The following is a 20,243-nucleotide window of genomic DNA, read 5'->3' on the forward strand; positions in this document are numbered from 1 at the left end:
TTCAAAGAGAGCATGAGGATCTCAAAGGATAAAACCTCTTAAACCTGTACCAGCCAACACCTGGTGGAGGTGTTAGTGTTTCTAGCCTGTTTGGGAGATATTTCTAAGCGACTAGGTGGTAGGTCTTAGTTTGTTCAGATGCCTTCAGATTTGGCTGGATGTTCCTCCTTCCCCCAGAAGACACCACCACTGTCTTAATCTATCCCTCTATGCAGTGCTTCCTCGGGCTCATCCTGGCTCCGCAGCAGAGTGACCCGGAAATCATACCGCCATGCCTTTGGCTGGTGCCTGAAGGATCTGGGGTCAAGGTCGATGCCCTAGGTCTGGACCCGTTCTTCTTAAGGGAAAGAACATCTCAGTGCATTTAGCTCGCATCATCCCAGACCCAGAGGTTGAGCTGTCGTAAGTACCTTGTCGATGAAGGAGGCAAATTTGTTGTTGAGGGTCTCAATTTGCTCCTTCTCATCCCTCTTCACCCTCTGGGCATTAGGGTCAATCTCCAGGCTGAGGTGGGTCAGCAGTCACTGGTTAACAGTCACTGCTGTGATGGACGGGGCTGCTGGCACTCCAGCTCCTCCAACTTGGTAGCCAAAGCCAGGGCCGCCGAAGCCATGGCCGAGGCCACTGCCAGCTCCAAACCCCAGACCAGCACCACTCCCATCACCAAAGCCAAAGGCCATCCCACTGCCAGAACCAAGGCCAACTCCGTAGCGGATGGGCCGAGGGCACACAGCTACTATCCGGGGTGAGCACGATCCAAACCTGATGACACTGCCGAAGCTGCTAAGACCCTGGAAGCGGGGCCCACTCCTGCAGGAGACAGAGCTGGCCCGGAAGTGGTTCAGGTTCTGGGGGGGCATTGCTGAGCAAGAGCTGAAGCTGCCCACACGGCGACCAGAGCTGACTGTGTCGGAGCGGCAAGGTGTGACGGTGTCCTGGGTGAGAGGCTAGCAGCGACTGCAGAGCAGGGGGAGCCGGAGCTGGGAGGCCCTCTGAGGCCGGTGGAGCCCTCTAAGCACTTTTATGTGTGTGGGGATTTGAGGATTGGCCCCCTAAAAATGGAAAAAGCCCTTTGGAAGCATTTATGAGCTTGGGTAGTTAGCAGAAAATCTTCCAGCCTGTAACCTCCTTCACAATGAGCTAATCTCAGACACACCTATTTTCCTCAGAATCAGGGCCATAACATCGAACCTATAAACATTAAAAACATATAAACACGTAAACATTATGGTCCTACTTTTTCCACAAGTCCACCACTGTTGCCATTATGGGGACCTTAATTTGCTTTGGTCATAAATCCAATAGACTTTCCACAGTAAGTGTGGCTAGCCACCAGAATGTTAGGATGGTAACTGCTCCAGCAAGAGGCTGCAAGGGATGCAGCTATACAGATAACCCCCTCAACAGATGGGGGTGTGCAGAAGATAGGCAGGGTTTTCATAGCTCTAAGTAAGAAATGATATGGTGAGAATACAGTTGGTTGCATTCCTGGAGATGGATTAAACAGTCCAAAAACATTTTGCAGTGTTTTATCTAACCTTTATGATCTGATTTGGCTGTTTACATAAAAATTGAATCGTCACTAAAGCTCATTTGGGGTAGTGTAGATACATGTCTGATCTGAGACACTCAAAGGAGATCCATTCATTCATACGTTCATTTATTCATTTGACAATTACCAGTTACTCTCTCTCAGGTAATGTGCTTGGTGCCGAGGGTACAGAGATAAAAAGATGGTCTCTATCCTCCTGGTGTTGGGGGGAGATTAATCTTGAGGACTTCTACCAACCAATACTTTTGTGGCATAGTTTGAGGCCAAAATTTTGTATGATTTGGCCGTGTATCTGTGTGGAAAGTTAACCACATGATTTTGAGCCCCCAGAATACACATTAGGGCTGATCTATAGTCCTGCCTATGCAGGTTCCTTGCATTATTGATGAATCCTTGGTTAGGAGGGAGAGAAACCAAGCAATAAGCATCTGGGTAGGAAATGAAAAGTTCTAAGTCACTGGCTATCATTATCATTGTTAATCAATATCGCAAGTATTTCAGGACCCAGAGACAGATGTTTGCCTTTTCTATTCTAGAGAGTGACATGATTTGTCCTACTCGTCTGTGCCTGGGGGAACTTGTGCTCACTTGGGATTCTACTTGGAAGGGGATATGTGCTTTTCTCTGGAGCTAACCATCTCAGGTCTTCACTATTTTCTTCCTTCCCAATCTCTATATCTTTGATTTCTTTTTCTTGTCTTACTGCATTAGCTAGGACTTCCAGTTTGATGTTGAAAAGCAGTGGTGAGAGGGGGCATCTTTGCCTTATTCCTGATTTTTGGTGGGAAATCTTCAAGTTTCTTACCATTAAGTACAATGTTAGCTGTAGTTTTTTTGTAGCTATATATATTTTTTGTCAAGTTGAGGAAGTTTTCCTCTGTTCCTAGTTTACTACTGTTTTATACAGCCCCAGCTATCAGGTGTATGTCTAAAGGGAGAAGCAGAAAAATAATAATAACACAATACTTCTTGTGAAGGTTGCAAGTGACCTCCAGGTTGCTAAAATCACTGGTCCATTCCCAGCTCTCATTTAACTTAGCAGGATTTGACATAGTTGATCATTCCCTTTTCCTTAAAACAATTTCTTCTTTTGGTTTCCAGACACCACATTCTCCTGATTTTCTATACATATTACTGACTGCTTCTTTTCAGTTTTCTCAACCAGTTTACCCTCATATCCCCGACCTCTACACACCACAGCATCATTGGGCTCAGCCCTTGTACCTGTTCATGTCTTTATCTATACTTGTTCACTTCATGACAGCATACAGCCTCATGCCTTAAATACCATCTTTGCACTGATGACTGCCAAGGTGTATCTCTATCCCGGGCATCCCTTCTGTGCCCCACATGTATATATATATATATATATATATACACACATATATATATATATACATATATATATGTATATATATATATATATACACACATATATATATATACATATATATATATGTGTATATATATATATATATACACACACACATATATATATATATTTATGGTACGCGGGCCTCTCACTGTTGTGGCCTCTACCTTTGCGGAGCACAGACTCCGGATGCGCAGGCTCAGCGGCCATGGCTCACAGGCCCAGCCGCTCCACGGCATGTGGGATCCTCCCGGACCGGGGCACGAACCCACGTCCCCTGCATCGGCAGGCGGACCCTCAACCACTGCGCCACCAGGGAAGCCCCCACATCTCTACTTGGATATCGATTAGTATCTCAGCCTTCATCTATCCAAAGCTGTTCTCCCGATTGATTGTTCCTATGAAATATGTTCCACTTGCCAGGCTCACTATCCCTGTAGTGGCTCAGGCCAAAAATCTGGGAGTCATCCTTTATTCCTCAGCTTGTTCCATATCACACATTCAATCCATTGGCAAGTCCTACCTGCAAAATATACCTGGACTCCTACTACTTCTCATCACCCCACTGCTACCATATTTGTCCGAGCCCATCACTCCTCACAGGGTCTATTGAAGTCTCCTTCCAGCTAGTCACCCTGCTTCCTCCTTTGCCCATCTGACTTTCCTTAACACCATAGTCAGAAGGGTCCTTTAAAAACATGTCAGATCATGCCATTTTTAAGCTCATATGCCTCTGGTGGTTTCCCATCCCACTCAGAGTAAATGCCATACAGGACTCTACCTAGTCTGCTCTCCTCTTTCACTGACCTCACGTCCCTCTATCCGTCTTACTGCTCACCCTGCTCCAGCCACCCTGGCCTCCTGTGTGTCCATCAGACAGGCAGGAAAACTCCTACTCAGAGGCCTTCCCATTTGCTGTTGTTGTTGTTGTTGTTTTTCTGCTGGGAACTCTTTTCCTGCAAATGGCTACATGGCCGGGTCCCTCAACTCTTCCAGTTCTTTGCTCATGGGTCGCCCCCTCCTTAAAGCCCCCTCCCCTGTGTACTCTCTATTCCCCCTCCCCGCTTCCTCTTCTCCTTAGCAGTGCTTACAGTCTGAGGTCCTTTCCTGCACGGGTTTGCCTGTTTATCACCTGTCTTCCCAGGCTGGAATATAAGCTCCAGGAGGCAGGCACTGTTGTGTGTTTTTTTCCTCCTCTGTGTCTCCTGCTTAGGATAACGGGGACATGGGGGAGGCATGCTATATGGTTTTGTTGAATGAATGAAGACACCGCAAAGATTAAAAGCAGGAGGAAAAAGGGAGAAAGGACAGGGGGTGAAAGAAGAGGAATTTGGGCATTTGCCTTTGTAAGTATTTCAGGAAGAGGAGACTCTAGTCTCCAAAATGGACAGGAATGACCCTGAGGAGGATGGTGCAGAAATCCAAGAGCTCAGTTTGCCCTCCAGCTCCAGCCTCTTGGGGTGTGAGCCTGGCTGCTTGGAGGAAAGGGCATCCCCCTCCACTGAGGCCAGGCAAGGGGATCCAGGTGACTGGGAAGGGGATGGGGGACCCCTGTGGAGGAGAAAAGGGGAGGGGAGCAGGAGGGATGGCATAGAGGACACCAGTGAGTGTGCCAGGCCGGGAACAGAAGACTTGACACAGCCCTTGGAGTCAAATGGAACTGGGTTCAGTCCCAATTTTGCCATCAGTCAGCAGTGTGACCTTGGGCAGTGGCATGGGAAGGGCACGGTAGTGGCACACCCTGGATGCAGGCAGTCAGGGGTGCGTGTCTGTAGAGAACTTAAAAACAACAATACACCCAACTAAAAGTCTGCTTGCCTTTTATTATCACTGTGCAACATTCGCCCTCCATGGTATACAAATGAGCTGGGGAAATTGTTTAACCTCTCTAAGCCTCAGGTTCTTCATCTGTAAAATGGAATTATACCTACTGCACAGTATGTGCGGGTTACATGTGAAAATGTTTGGGGTGTATGCTGTGTGGAGCCTGGTGTGGTTATTGTCATCCATTTCTTTCCCCCCTCCATCCCCCTCTTTTTCTCTCTGCCCTCTTCCCCTCTCTTTTGCACAATCCTCCTTTCACTGGTAAGCCGTCATTTCTGTTCCCGTCCAGCACCCCACCTGCTTCCCACTCCAGTGGCTGTGGCATCATTACCCCACCAGCCATTCCCGGGGCTGTCCTGTGGTTCAGCTTCTTTCAACCTTAACAGCCCAGGCGGGGTGGCGGTAATTGAGACCAGTCACGCATAACCCCTTTTCTGAGATGGGCTGTTGCCATCAGCAGTTTATACTTCTGAGGCATTATTTCATCAGACAATGCAAAACACAGTCCTCAGCAGGTGGGGAGAGGGGAGTTGTCCTGGAAACTCCGGGCTGGGGCTTTTGCTGCTCTGACAGTTTCTGCTTCCTGTTGGGAGCTGGGTTGGATGTAATCCTGAGATCTGCTGGCTGAGCTAGTGTAGGCAGTTTGCTGGCTCATCTCGATGCTAACTGCCTGGGGCGGAGGGGGAACTGCTGATGAGGGCTTGGCAGGGAGGAGGGGATGGGAGGGGAAGGGGCCATCCTGATTGGCTGAGCAGAGCCTGTGAACCCTGGGTGCACAGTGACTGCACTGTGTGTGTGTGTGTGTGTGTGTGTGTGTGTGTGTGATTGTGTGTGTGTGCGCGCGCATGCCTGTGGGAGGGGAGGAGGGTGACAGGGAAATCCAGATGGTGAGAAGGCTTTGCTAAAGCCACCTTCTTCAGATGTTTCCGTTTTGCCTAGGGACAAGTTTGCACAGGAGAGAGGCACTCACCGGGAGGTGTTCACGCTGAGACCTGCCCTGGTGGGAAGGGAAGCTCAGGGGTCCCCCAGCAGAAGGAGGGGGGCGATGAGGAGAGAGCCCTCTGCCCTGTCAGACTAGTGATGCTAGGATAGAATCCTAACACCTCCGAGGAGAGTCAAAGCACCCCTCTTGCTTGAGCCCGTCCCCACCCTTTCAGGCAGAATGACTTTTTTCAGGTTTAACCCAAATTCTTCACTTGCCCACAGTTATCACCTGTCAGGGTGAAATGTGACAGGTGACCTGCTCGCAGGCGTGCAGGTCGGTTTGCTTCAACAAACCTTTATTGGGTGTGATGTAAGCCGACATCAAGATTAGGTGCTGGGATGCTTGCTGGGTGCAGCCCTCTTCCTTTTACCAGACTCAGTGATCCTAAGTTCCCCTTCTCTGCCCCCAGTTCCATTTCTGCAGCCATTTCCCCCAATCCGAGCCCCAAGGGGAGAGAGGCGGTAGTGGGTCCACCTGGGGCCGCTGATGGGACTTGGATGAGCAAGGGATCCTGGGGGACCCAGGGGAAGGGCAGAGGGCATCTGAGGGAGGGCACAGTGGGGCAAGGAAGGCTCTCCTAGAGAGAAGAGGGACAAGAAATGGGAGACATTCGGGGGGACAGACACAAAAACAAGGGGCTTCATTCAGGGTCCTCCCACCTGCCCCAGGCCTCTTTGGGCTGTTCCCCACCTGTCCTCACGGGGGCGCTCTGGGAAGGGCTGGGATTTGGATTCCCGAGGCCGAGTGGAATGCAGGGAGGCTCTGGCTTCCAGCAGTCAGCTCCCCCTTCCTTCCGAGGGCAGGGCGGGGCCTGATCCTCCCTATAGGTGCAGGGTAGGTCCTGGGAGAAACTCAGATGTTTGCCCAGGTAATGGAGGTGAACCGCCCAGGGAACTACCGGGAGGCACTTTTGTCCTGCCTGCCTAGAGTCACCTCCTCCCTGGAGAGAGGGGGAGAATGGGGGCATGGCTGCACAGCACTGAGGGGGATGCGCCGGGGCCTGTAGCTCATGTCCAGGACTGAGCTGGGGTGCCCTCACTACTGGGATGAGTCTGCCTAGTGGACGGTTCCAGACAAGTCTCCCTTCCCCTGGGGCCTGGGCCACTCTAGGATGGGAATTCCCAAAGGGATGGTCGCCAGGCTCAAGCCCACCTCATTGTGAGGGTGGGGGAATCTTCTCTCCTCCTCCTCCTTTACTCCACTGGGGTGCATCCTGGGCCTTGGGTAGTCATCTTTGGGACAGAGGTGGGTGGCCTGTTGTCATCTCTGTTTCTGCTGACTGCAGGCCGAGCATTCCTGTAGTTTTCAGAGCTTTGAGTGCTTAATCAGCAAGGAGCTCAGCTGGCTCTAGGGCCAGATCCAGAGTGACAGGGCTTCAAGTGGGAATGGAGGCCATGAGGCCCCCGTTGTCCCATCCCCTCCTTCCCGGGTGTGGATGTGCATCCCTAAAGCCACCGGCCCTCACCCGTCTGACGCTGCACACTCTGGTTCACAGCTGCTGATCCCTCAGCGTGGAGCCCCTGCTGGGCTTCCTTGCTTCCCCTCAGTCCTGCTGGCCTTTGGGATCCAGCTTGCCTGCCCCCTCCTCTGGGGATCTTTCCGAGGCCCGTGACCAGGGTAGGACCCTCAGTTACGTCCTCCTTCACAACAAGCCTGACATCTGTAATTTCCTGTTCCAGGTCTGTACCCTCAGGGAGGCTGTAAGCCCCAGGGGCATGGATTGGGGCCAGGGCCCCATTTTTTAAAAACAGCTTTATTAAGATATAATTCACATATCATATAATTCGCTCATTGAAAATTACAATTCAGTGGTTTTAGTATATTCCCAGATAAGTGCACCCGTCACCCCAGTCCCTTTTAGAATGTTCTCATCGCCTCAAAAGAAACCTTTGGCTGTCCCCGCCACCCCATCTCCTCTTCCCTCCAGCCCACCAGGCAGCCACAGATCTGCTTTCTGTCTCTGTAGATTGCCCTAATCTGGAATTTCATATGAATGGAATCATAGAATGTGTGGTCTCTGTGTCTGGCTTCTTTTATCTCCCTCATGTTTTCAAGGTTCATCCATGTTGGAGCACGTATTAGTACTTCACTCCTTTTTATGGCCAAATAACATTTCATTGTATGGAGAGACCAAATTTTGATTATCCATTCATCCACTGATGGACATTTTGGTTGTTTCCACGTCTTGGCTCTTGTGCATAGTGATGCTATGAACATTCACGTACGAGTTTTTGTGTGGACATGTTTTCATTTCTCTTGGGTATCTACCTAGGAGTGGAATTGCTGGGTCACATGGTAACTCTGTGTTTAACATTTTGAAGAACTGCTGGACTGTTTTCCAAAGTGGCTGCACCAGTTTATGGTCCCTACCATGGGCTCTAGGAACTGTGTCTACTGTCCCTACTGGTAGGTCAGCCCTGACTGGGGCTGCCTTGTTCACCACAGAGACACCAGCCCCTGGGTGGTCTGACCCATGACAGGTGCTTGATAAATATTATATTGAGTGAATGAAAAAGCAAGTGGGTGGGTTCTTTTTAATATGCTGCCCATACGTCAGTAACCCTTGTCCGTTCAGACCCTGTCCTTGGAATCTTCTCTGTGAGCTTCTCTCTGATCTCCTTGCCTGGCATGATCACAAGTTGCTTCTCCTTGTCGTTTCCATTCTCTCTGGCTGTCACTGCTTATGACTCCTCTGTGAGGCTGAGTCACTCTAGGGTTCCGAGCATGTTGTAGTCACCTCTGTATCCCCAGCTTCTAATGCGGGGCTTGGCACAGAAGAGATGCCCTATGCGGGGCTGTGGGGGAAGAGGAGATGCACCCCAGCGCTCAGGAGAGGGGAGCCACATGGGGGCATCTGTAGTGGGGGGATTGTTACAGGGGATCAGTGAGGCAACGGGGAGGGTATCAGGGTCAGGCAGAGGGTGGAACCGCTGCCACCAAGTCTCATTTCCAGGTCTTGGGGCTCCCGAGAGGGAGAGGAGGCTAGGGGGTGCCCCGCCCTAGCCAGTCTGCTGCCTATCTTCCCTGCTTTCCCCAGGTCTGCACCTGCCCTGCCTGGGGACCTGGCTGGGGAGGCAGAGCCCAGGCTTTGAGGCTGCCGAGTACAGACATGACAGACTTTCTCTAGGACATATGCAGGGGACCATGTGGTGAGGAGGTCTGTGGGGAATAGGGCTGTGGTTTTTAACGTGGCAGGTGACTTGCAAACTATTGGGGTGTGATGTGCAGGTTTTAAGGGGAATTTGTATGGCTCCCCACTCACTCCACAGGCCACTTGCCAATCATTCATATGTAGTTTTCCCTTTTGTATAATAACCTCTCTTTCCACTCCCAACCCTGCACTCCGCACCAGCCCCCAGTTCCCCAAAGCTGCCCATCAGTTCCCCTTCAGCCTCATTGCCCTCCACAGAGCAGGGCCAATACTCCTGATTCCCATAGCCTGGGAACAGTCAGTTGATTGGCAATAGACAAGCCCAGAGGCTCATGGCAGAGACGTGGATCCCTGGGTGGGCAGGGCTTCTGCAGATGCAGCACAATTCGGGAGGAGGGGCTGTGCTCTGGGGAGGTGGGGTCAGCTCAGCACCTCCCCTCCCCTCGCAGCCCCTGAGTCAGGGCCTCCAAGTGTGCTGAGGCAGCCCCGTATCGCTGCAGCCAGGAGAGCACATTCATATCTGACCCAAAGCAAGAGGAACTCAAAGGAGAGGGAGCAGGGCAGGGCTGGCTACGTGCAGAGGGTAGGGGTGGGGCTGATTCCATTGTCCCTTTGTTCAGTAAACACTTCATGTCCCCTTGCCTTTGTGCCAGGCATTTCTTAGCCGTCAGCTGCCACTGTGAGCTCAGGAAAAAATGTATTTTTATAGCGCCAGTTCAACACACCTGAGCAGGTAACTTTACTGCCCAAAGACCACCTCTTGATTCTGTGTGCTAACTGAGAGGAGCATGGACAGGTCCCGAGCGAAGCTGAAATCCTGGCACTTGGCTTGGGAATTTGGAATGGGATTTGGGGGTATTTTGATATTTGTAATAGTGCGTGGATTAGGTGGGTGTTAAAAGTTCACTTTTTAGGCGCATGACAGACCGAGGTAAGAGAGGAGGGGAATGTCCCGGGGTCGGGGGAGGCTGGCTTTGCGGGGGAAGTTCCATGGGGCGATCCACAGAGCAGAGCTGTGATGTGCCCATTTGGCCTTCTCATGGGGAAGAGAAGTGTTTGGGGGCCATTGCCATTCTCTTGGCCGCACTAGAGCCTGACTGTCAGTGGTCCAGATACGCGGCGGATGCATTTTCGTTCTTTGCACCCCACCCCCACCCCAGGACCTAGCGCAGGGTCTGCACGCAGCTAAGTGAAAGGTGACTCTTGAAGATGCCTGACGGGCGGCTCACGGAGAAAACCCAAGGGAAAGCTTCGATCAGTATAGGAAGGCGGGATTTTGGAACAGCCTTGTCTTCAACCCTGGGGGACAACATCCAGGCTGGGGGCTGGTGCCCCGTCCCCTGGGCTTCTAGCCTCTGGGGCTGTACTAACACTTGTGGCAGGAGGAGCCACCCCCAGCCCCTAGCTTCGTGCCGAAGCTCCACCTGCTTCCACAGCCCAGTAGCCCCCGGGGCTCACAGGGGATGTAGATTTCACCGTACCCATGATGCTGCAGCCCCCGCTGCTCTTGAGGACGCTGGTGTCCCCTGGACACTACACGGGTGTGCTGACCACACTTGGCTCGTAGAGGATGTGCCTTTGGAGCTGTTCACAGCTGCGGGAACAGGAAAGGATACTCAGGGCCCTGCCCTGAAACGTCTCGGCCAGGCCAGGCCCCCACCTGCTGCAGCTCCCTTCTAAGGACATTCCCATCCCAGCTACCAACTTCCATGTCTCTCACTCTGGCCACATAAAGTGCTTAGCAGTTCCCCACGTGTCTCTCCTCTTGCCCCAGAGCCCTATCTTCTGCTTCACCCTCTCTGTTTCTATTTGTCTGAGCCTGCTTCAAATCGTCTTTCTCCAGAAAAACATCCCCTTGTCTATATGGTTCCTTGCAGCTTCTGGGCCCTGAAGCACTGGGACCACGCTGCATGTCTGCCCCTGATTCTCACTCCCATAGACTTGGGTAGCTCTGAGGGAGAGCCTTTCCATCTTCCAGGAGCTCCAGACAAACAGAACTCTTCCTTTGGGGTGGGGGAAGCACGCGGAGGTTTGGGCAGGGGCCAGCGTGGTCTATTATGGGTTGATCAGCTCCCAAGATCCCAGAACCGCTGGGGAGGGCTCTTCTACTCACAGATATTCACGGGCCCAACGCCTTCATGCAGCCTGGGGGTGGGAGGCCAAGGAGACACAAGGGAACTGCATCAGAGAATGAGGCCAAGAAGCACGTGGCACCCCACCACTTCTGCCTGCTCCATGGACCCTGTCAGCGAGGAGGGCCTGTGGTCTGCGTGCTGTTTTAGATTTTCCACGACTGTGGGATGGGCAATGGCAGCAACAGCAAGCAGAGGGCAGGAGAACAGACATACCTGGTGCCCATCCTTGACTGACCCGTGCTCCTCGCCCTCCAGCAGGCGCCTGTAGGTGGCGATCTCGATGTCCAGGCCCAGCTTGGAGTTCATCACCTGCTGGAACTCCTTGAGCAGGCAGGCCATATCCTGCCTGGTCTTCTGCAGGGCCTCCTCCAGCCCAGCCAGCTTGCACTTGGCGTCGTTGAGGGCCGCCTCCCCCTGCTGCTCCGCCTCGGGCATGGCGCACCCTCCAGTTTGCAGCGCTGGGAGGAGAGGGCACAGAAAGGCATTACGGGGCGCCCTGGAGAACAGAGAACACGGTCGTTGTGAGGCAATTAGAAACAATATATATTGGTCTCTTCCCCCAGTTTCTGGACAGAACGCCCCCAAACCTTGCAATTTCCTAAATGATAAGCACACTAAGATCATCCTTTGTTCTAACGTTTGGTCTTTGACCCTGGTTTCTGACACAGAGTCCCTAAACCCCTTAGAATTTCCTGGGTATTGGCAATGTCTTTTGTTTAATTAAGGTGACTCTAGGTAGGCTCCTGGATGGGGGCTGGTCACCAGAAAGACCAAGCCATGATTAGAAGCTGGGAATTTTCAGCCCACCCTGCAAATCTCCCGAGAGGGGAGAGAGGCTGGGAACGGAGGTAATAATTGATCGTGCCTAGGAGAGGAAGCCTCCATAAAATCCCAACAGTAGAGGATTCAGAGAGCCTCCAGGCTGGTGACCAGGCGGAGGTGTGGAGAGAATGGCACGCCTGGAGAGGGCATGGAAGCTCCACGCCCCTCCCACATACCTTGCCTTATCCATCTCTTCCACCTGGGTGTTCATCCGTATCCCTTATCATATGCTTTTATAATAAAGCAGTAGATATAAAGGAATCTATTTTCCTGAGTTCTGTGAGCAACTCCAGCAAATTAATCGAACCTGAGGAGGGGGGTCATGGAGACCTCCAATATATAGCCGATTGCTCAGAAACACAACCTGGACTTGTGATTAGCATCTGAACTGGGGGCAGCCTTGTGGGACTTGGGGGGCAGTCCCTAACCTGTGGGATCTGATGCTATCTCCAGGTAGGTAGTGTCAGAAGTGCGTTAAGTTGTAGAACACCCAGCTGGTGTTGCAGAACTGGTTAGTATGGAAACACCCTTCCCCCATATCTGGTATCAGAAAGTGCTGTGAATGTGATAGTGGGAGGGTAAAGGAGGGACACAGGAGGAAGAGTGAGTTTTTCCTACAGTCATGGTTATGTGTCAGATTCAAATCTGCTGTGGGTTTCATCCTAGGATTGCGACATCTGGTTCCTCTGGGGGATGGGGACCAGTTCTCTTGTCTATAACACCTCAAGGAGATCTGTGAGTTTCCTCTAGATAAGCCAAACAATTTCTTTGTGACTAATAGATTTTAAGTGTCTGCCTGGTCTTCACTAGCCTAGGAGAAGAGAGTGAGTCTGAGTTTATGAACTCTGCGGGGTCACCTTGAATTTCAGGATCATAGAATTAGAGTCTGTGGTTGGAAGGGGACTTGGAGAACATCTTTTCTATACTCCCATCTAGTGAAGAATCCTTGCTATTCCATCTTGATGCAGTAGGTTGCCTAGCTTCTGTTGGGGGCCTCACTGTTTCCTGAGCCTGCTCATCCTGCTGTGGGTCAGCTCTTCTGTAGAAAGGGCTCGCTCCCTCTCGTGGGAAACAGCGCAAGTTTATTCCCTCCTCGACTGGGCCCCCAGGGAGGATGGACTCCCCCATCACGACCAAGACCAGATGGCGGGTTACCCTGTGATGGCCTCATCTGGGCTTTGACATTCTCAATGTCTTGCTGCAACCACTGAATCAGCTTGTTTATTTCCAGAATCTCGTTCTTGCCGTTGTGGAGGTTGTCACAGCGGGTCCCGGCTGTCAGCCGCAGCTCCTCATACTACCACACAGGGAGGTCAGAACCTGGGCACCCACACTGTTGTCCCTCCCAGCCCCCTTCCCCACTGTCCCCCGTGTCTCCTCTCCTAACTTCCTGGGTCAGGTGCTTTTGGATTCTTATACTTGTTCTGTTCCCCATCCCCTATCCATTTCTGGTCCTTTTCTGGGCTATTCCTTATTCCTTTCTCATATTCCAGCCCTGAATCTTTAGGCTTATTAAATTCTCCTCTAAGCTCCAAACTCGCCTCCTCTCTGTTTAGTGATTCTGTGTCTTGTCCTTTTCTCTCTGCCCTGGGATTTCCCTCCTTTTTTCTCCATCCCTGCTCTGGACCTTGGAAAGAGATTCTGTGCTCAGCCTGGGGTACCTAACCGACCAAGGCCTGAGGACACAGCACATCTGCCCCCGCCAGGGTGAATATGTTTGTATATTCTCCTTCAAAACAATTGAAAACAAAATGCAATATTATTTCCTATCTTGGTTTAACACTTTTTTATTAAACTTTTGTACATTGAATCTGATTTCTGAATAGTGTGTTATAGATTACATTAATAGATTAAACATTTAGCCAACTTTGTATTTTCTGCATATAATGGATGGGAGCGTTTTGCATAGAAAATGCAAAACAAGATAAGCACAAGTCAGTCTCTTTGGTTATTGTGAAAAAGCTTGTAGTTGCCCAATCAATACCCATTCTCCTCTTCTTCAAACAGAAGCCCAGATAAGAGAATATTTCTCAGCTTTCTCATCAACGAGGTGCACGGCCATTGCTGGGTAGGGCTTCTAGGAAAGCTGTTTAAAGTCAGAGATGATTCAGTTGTCATGTTCCTTTTGCCCTCTCTTCTTCTGCCTGCTTGGAATGAACATGTGAGATTGGTGGTATCGCAGCCATCTTGGGACATGGGGCAACCATGAGGATTAAAGCACTATGCTAAGAATGACAGAAAAGAAAGCTAGAAGGAGCCTGTGTTCCTGATGGTGACACAGAACCCCAGAGTCATCTGTGGGCAGTCTACTTCTTTACTTTCAAATTATTTGAGAAAAAAGTAAAAATCAAATTTGTTTCAACTGTCATTATTATTATTGATTTCTGATCCTCACGGCTAAATACAATTTTTAAATAATAGAGTTATCTTTCTGGTTCTAACTTAGGAGGATGGGAAACTGTGGTTATCTTTCCTGAGCCCACCTGACTGATGAATGGCCCGGGAGAGCAACTGGAGGAGGGGCCGGCCAGAGCAAAACCTGGCCGTGGGTGAGCCACAGACTGAGTCACAGGGAGCTGACGCCAGGCCGGGGTTTGATACCTTGATCACCATGATCTCCAGAAAAAGGGTAGAGCATTGCTTGGGACAGTCCCTGGAGATTGGTGCCCATTGCCTTCAGAAAAAAGTCCAAAGGCCTCAGTGCAGCTCTGCAGATCTGCTGTGATCTGGCCCTGTGTCTCCAGCTGCATTTCTTTCATGGTGCTTCCTTTCATGCCTCACCTCAGCCAGACGTCCTTTCCCCCATGCTTATGGAAATCATACTTGGCCTTCGAGATCCAGACCACACCCCAGCGCCTCCGCCTTTCCAGACACAATTTGTTACTTGCATCATCATCCTATTCCCTTGGCCTGCAGCTTGACCTTAGCGGTCACTTCATGCTACCTCGTATCTCAGTTTGGCTGGTTACACGTTTCTCTCCCGTGGACTGTAATTTCCTTGAGGATGGGGATGCTGTGACTCTTAGTATCCTCATGGTTCCACACACCCCAGTAAGGCCCTCCTTCCCTGGCCACCCTGTTGCAAACCGTATTCACACCACACTCCCTACGCTTCACCCTGATTTATTTTCTCCATAACACGTGTCCATCTAACATACATCCACTGTACTTATTCGTCTTGCCTGTCCCGCCCCTGCCCCTGCCTCCGGAATGAAAGTGACACGAAGGCAGGGATTGTTTGTGCTGTTCCCTGCTGGACCTCCAGCACCTAGAACGGTGCTTGGCAAACGACGGATGCTCAATAAATGAATGAATGAATGAGTGAATAATAATGGTGCCTTTCACAGATAGGGTGGGCAAGACTGAGATGATAATATTTGTTAAATCAAATTGCCCTCAGGGACACCAACTGCCCTCCCAGCAAGGCCCTAATTACCTAAGTCTGGGGCCACCTGAATCACGGTTTCTGCTCCACTATTAGTAACCACCCCATGCCATTAGCCTCTTCCCATGCCCGGAAGCCCAGAGTCCTCTTTGTCATCATTGCCAATTAGCATTCCTTGCCAGTTAGCATTCCTTGCCACACCAGGGCCTGGGTGTGGCATGGCCCTCAGTCTCTCCTCACCCGCTTCCTGGGGGATAGTGGGCCTGGGGTCCCCCGGGCCCCGCCTGGGCCTCCCCCGGCTCTGGTACCAGGCCTCTGCTTGTGCTTTGCTGCGGCTGGAGATTTTGTCGTACTGGGCTTCGATCTGGGAAACGATGCCGCCCGCCTGCAGCTCCTGGCTTTTGTCCACCTTCACAATGATGGAGGTCTCTGAGATCTGAGACTGCAGCAGGCTGATCTCCTGGGTGTGGGGACCCTGGGAGATTGGCCCCTGGCTGACCACCTGTGGGCAGCATGGCTGCAGGTATCTCCTCATATAAGCTTTTCAGGAAGTCGATCTCCTGGACCAGACCTCCACATTGGTCTCCAGGTCAGCCTTTATCAGGAAGGCTGTGTCCATATCCTGCAGCCAGAGAAATGACAGTCGTAACCTGGGGCCACCCCTCTGCCAGCTGGGCCACGAGGCAAGGTGGTAGCAGGTGGCGGGTGTGGGACCCACCTTTCCTCACTTAGGCCTATGTGGAAGGGAAGGGGTGACAAAGCCAAGGATGGAGTGAGGGGTCCCCAGCCCCAGGACCCCATGCCTGGGCCTGGCATTCTGATGGGGAAGCATCTGAAGACAATGGGGTTAAAGGAGCCTTGAATGCATTCCTCAGAGCTCCCTATGGACCTCAGGCCAGAAAATACATCGCTATCTATGTGAGGGATCAACAAGATGATTTTCATCTCTGGGAGTTTGAGTCAGAGTCTTTGTTTTGGCTTTGATTTGGCATTTGCAACATCTCCAGCTTCTTGGGCAGGTGTAAATACAACCCTTAACATGAGTTGGGAGGTGGAGGCCAGGTCAGTCCCTGTCCTTCTGCAAGGGGCGGGGGAGGCTGGCCTTCCTCTCTCCCAGGGTCTGCGGGGTGGGCGGGCTGCAGGCACATTCGGACACGGTCCAGGGGCTGAGTGTCCCCAGGCCCAGTGGGCCAGCTCAGGGGGCCTTCTCCTTCCCTGGGCCATCCTCCCTCACCTTCTTCAAGGCAACAAACTCATTCTCAGCAGAGGGCTGCAGGGAGAGCTCCTCTTCATATCTGGCGGAATGGGCAGGGGAAAATGTTTTAGTTGGGCTTGTGGGGTTTGAAAGGGAGTTGGTATCAGGCCTGAGGGTAGGAACCTCTGGGGGCAAATCCGTGTCTCACCGACTGAATGCCCTAGGGAGGCACCAGGTCCAGCCCCATCTCTGGACACGTCTGGCTCCTCCATCCACTCAACACAGATGACTTTTATCATTGCTTCTCATTAGCAAGTTTACCTTCCATGCCACTGCCCAGTAGCCTGTTCCTGTGTCGAATCATTCTCTGGGAAGTCCTTCTTAAAGCTACCTTTATTCTATCTTGCTGCTGAGGAAGCTTACGTCATCTAGGCGTTCCCTCTTGGAGGGCAGTGAAGAGTTGGCTGCCTGCTGCTGGCGCAGCTGTCTTTTCTGAGTTGTTCTGAGAGTTGACTGTAGTCACTGAAATCCCAGCTGACCCCGAGCCCCTCCTCACCAAGAGAGTTCTGAGCCTGGCCTCTGCCTGCAGCTCACTTGCAGAGACAGCAATTACTCACTCTACCAGATCCTCAGAGACAGCCCGCCTATTTCCTCTAGGCCCCCAAGGAGCTCCTCACCCACTCACTGCCCCCGAAGGCAACGGAATCAGGGTCAGGGATTTAGTCTGGCCGAATGACTCACTTTGATGAGTGACATCGATGCATTTAAAGCTTCCCCATGCTTCCTAATGCCTGTTCTTCCGTTTTCCAGCATAACTCTGGCGCTGCGCAGGCTCAGGACACTGAGCCTGCCACCTGGGTTTCAACCCCAGCTCTGTCCTGTGCTAGTCATGTGACTTTGGGTAAGTGACTGGGCCTCTCTGGGCCTCAGTTTCATCATCTGTAGAATGAGGATAACACTGGTCCTGCCTCACAGAGCTGCTGTGTTACAAATATCACACTAGTTAACGTCTGCAAAGCACCACGCCTATGCCTGGCACAGGGTACTGTGTATTTGCTATTATTGTTAAAATACCATCTGGTCTCATCCTTCTCCCATTGCCCCACTTTTAAAATCAAAAGTCCTGGGCTTCCCTGGTGGCGCAGTGGTTGAGAGTCCGCCTGCCGATGCAGGGGACACGGGTTCACGCCCCGGTCTGGGAAGATCCCACATGCTGCGGAGCGGCTGGACCCGTGAGCCATGGCCACTGAGCCTGCGCGTCCGGAGCCTGTGCTCCGCAACGGGAGAGGCCACAACAGTGAGAGGCCCGTGTACCGCAAAAAAAAAAAAAAAAAAAGAGTCATGTACCCCAATGTTCACTGCAGCTCTATTTACAATGGCCAGAACATGGAAGGAAACTAAGTGTCCATCGACAGATGAATGGATAAAGAAGATGTGGCACATATATGTAATGGAACATTACTCAGCCATAAAAAGAAATGAAACTGAGTTATTTATAGTGAGGTGGATAGACTTAGAGTCTGTCATACAGAGTGAAGTAAGTCAGAAAGAGAAAACAAATACCATATGCTAACACATATATATGGAATCTAAAAAAAAAAAGTTTCTGACAAACCTAGGGGCAGGACAGGAATAAAGACGCAGACGTAGAGAATGGACTTGAGGACAAGGGGAGGGGGAAGGGTAAGCTGGAACGAAATGAGAGAGTAGCAATGACATATATACGCTACCAAATGTAAAACAGATAGCTAGTGGGAAGCAGCTGCATCTCACAGGGAGATCAGCTCAGTGCTTTGTGACCACTTAGAAGGGTGGGATAGGGAGGCTGGGAGGGAAACGCAAGAGGGATGGGATATGGGGATATATGTGTACATGTAGCTGATTCACTTTTTTGTACAGCAGAAACTAACACAACATTGTAAAGCATTTATACTCTAATAAAGATGTTAAAAAAAAAGAAAGGTGTGGAATTCGGGGAGGTGGGAGGTGCAGCCGATGGCTCTTCCAAACCCATGCAGAAGGATTACATCAAACCTCCCATTGCCCCCTCTGTGGCCCCTCTCTCACTTGCAAAGAGGTAAGAATGGTGACTTTAAAGACCCTCCTAATACAGCTCTTTTTAACGAACTCAGAACCTCAAACCTTCTCAAAATGAACCCCCTATAGATGGGATCCCCTCCAATGCCCCCTGTATCCCTGCCACCCTCCAGCATGCCCACCAGCTCCCCAGACCCCAGCCACATACACTCCAAACGATACAAGAGGATGTCATACTCACAGATGTTAACTGGAGAAACACCCTCTCCACTCGGCCTGATTGGGGGGGAGGGGGGAGAAGGAAGGTTACTGTGGTGTCCAGCAGCTTACAGCCATTGGAAGCGACGTTTTTGCAATTGTTTTAAATGTATTTAGAAAAACCTGAATTATTTTTTATTGCAGAAGTAATGGAGGTTGAAATTATTTAAATACTAGTAGTATTAAAAATAATAATCTAATGAATGAAATAATGCAGAGTTTGGGGTTCATAGGAGTCAAACCTGTAATCTCAGAAACACATTTTTTGGTGTAAATGAGGTAGACACCTTAAGAAAATTAAAGCTAATCATATGCTACTGTCAGCTGGAAAGGTAGGGGTATCATAGAACAAGAAGAGCTCTCTTTCAATAATGGACTCTTGTCAGGCACTGAGGCTATTACAGGTGTGGAGAGGAGTCTGAGTCATAAGTGTAACGATAACAATAGTAAGTCTATCATTGTAGCAAGTAGAGTAGTTTCGCTTTAGCATCTTGAGGACAGAAGTGGCATTCATTATAAACACAGACAGAACACTAAAAAGGGCTACCTACCTACTACCTACATTATGCCACTTAATTCTCTCAACACCCCATTAAGTAGGTTTTATTATCTCAGTTTTACAGATGGCGAAATTGAAGATCAGAGAGGTTAATTAACTTGCCCATGATCACAAAGCTGGATTTGAGGTCAGATTCATTTGACTCCAGAGCGCATATCTTTGGCCATTAAACTGAAAGATAGCTAACATTTATTGACCATTTGCTGTGTCCCATGCATTGTTCTAAGAGCTTCATATATAGTCCCTCACTTTGGCCCCCTTAATAACATATAAGATAGAAACTGTGGTTATCCCCATTTTACAGGTGAGGACTGGAGAGATGAAGTAATTGGCCCTTGGTCACACAGCTGGTAACTGGCGAGCACAAAGCTCCCATGGGGCTTTGGGGATCATGTGACCTGGCCTCTTTATTCCATCACTAATGAAATTGAAGGCTGGGGTTGGGCAGGGGAGGGGATACTGAGTTTCCTAAGCTTACATAGCTAGTTAGTGGTAGACCTGTCAGCCCAAATCCTAGGACAATTTATTCTCAGTTCATACCACATATCCAGACCCACCGTGTAACCAACTTTCTCCTTTGATAGAAGTTGATTACGGAGATCCAATCAGCTCCTAAATTTCTATGGGGTGCTAAAAGTAGTTACACCTCAAATGTGGGAATCTGCTCATGATTTCCCTGGAAAGAAATTGCACCTGTATTCTTTGTCATAGTCCAATTCCACGTGCGTTTTGCTCCCTTTTCCAGGCAAGGAGGGGCCTGCAGCACCTGAGCCCCTAGGAATGCCCAGGCAGCTGGGATGGAGTTGGTGCATCTGCCCTCACTTGCACTCCTCGCCCTCCAGCAGCTTCCTGTAAGTGGCGACCTCCATGTCCAAGGCCAGCTTGATGTTCATGAGCTCCTGTACTCACGCAGCAGCTGTGCCATGTCCCGCTTGGCCTTCTGCAGGGCCTCCTCCAGGTCCACCAGC

The 20,243-nt window shown here is 50.7% G+C and overlaps 3 protein-coding genes across 3 annotated transcripts in view; all 3 read right to left on the minus strand.

Moving 5' to 3' along the window:
- LOC137201944 (keratin, type II cytoskeletal 6A-like) overlaps window positions 1-20,243 on the minus strand; it is a 49,084-nt gene that overhangs the window by 3,240 nt on the left and 25,601 nt on the right. The window contains 3 exon segments of the mRNA XM_067696650.1: window positions 15,748-15,797; window positions 15,800-15,848; window positions 16,461-16,521. Of these exon segments, the coding sequence (XP_067552751.1) occupies window positions 15,748-15,797; window positions 15,800-15,848; window positions 16,461-16,521 (160 nt within the window).
- On the minus strand, window positions 375-2,728 carry LOC137202681 (keratin, type II cuticular Hb4-like). Its single transcript, XM_067698589.1, is given in 2 exon segments — window positions 375-935; window positions 2,723-2,728. Coding segments are annotated over 2 exon segments (567 nt in total).
- On the minus strand, window positions 7,594-14,454 carry LOC137202682 (keratin, type II cuticular Hb2-like). The gene is made up of 6 exons (XM_067698590.1): window positions 14,443-14,454; window positions 12,997-13,138; window positions 11,233-11,477; window positions 10,998-11,029; window positions 10,366-10,478; window positions 7,594-8,528 (listed from the first exon to the last, which is right to left on the minus strand). Exons 1-4 carry the CDS (start codon window positions 14,452-14,454, stop codon window positions 11,021-11,023), a joined length of 408 nt encoding a protein of 135 aa, XP_067554691.1. The 3' UTR covers window positions 7,594-8,528; window positions 10,366-10,478; window positions 10,998-11,020.

Source organism: Pseudorca crassidens, chromosome 11 (genome assembly GCF_039906515.1).
Source record: "Pseudorca crassidens isolate mPseCra1 chromosome 11, mPseCra1.hap1, whole genome shotgun sequence".
NCBI lineage: Eukaryota > Metazoa > Chordata > Mammalia > Artiodactyla > Delphinidae > Pseudorca > Pseudorca crassidens.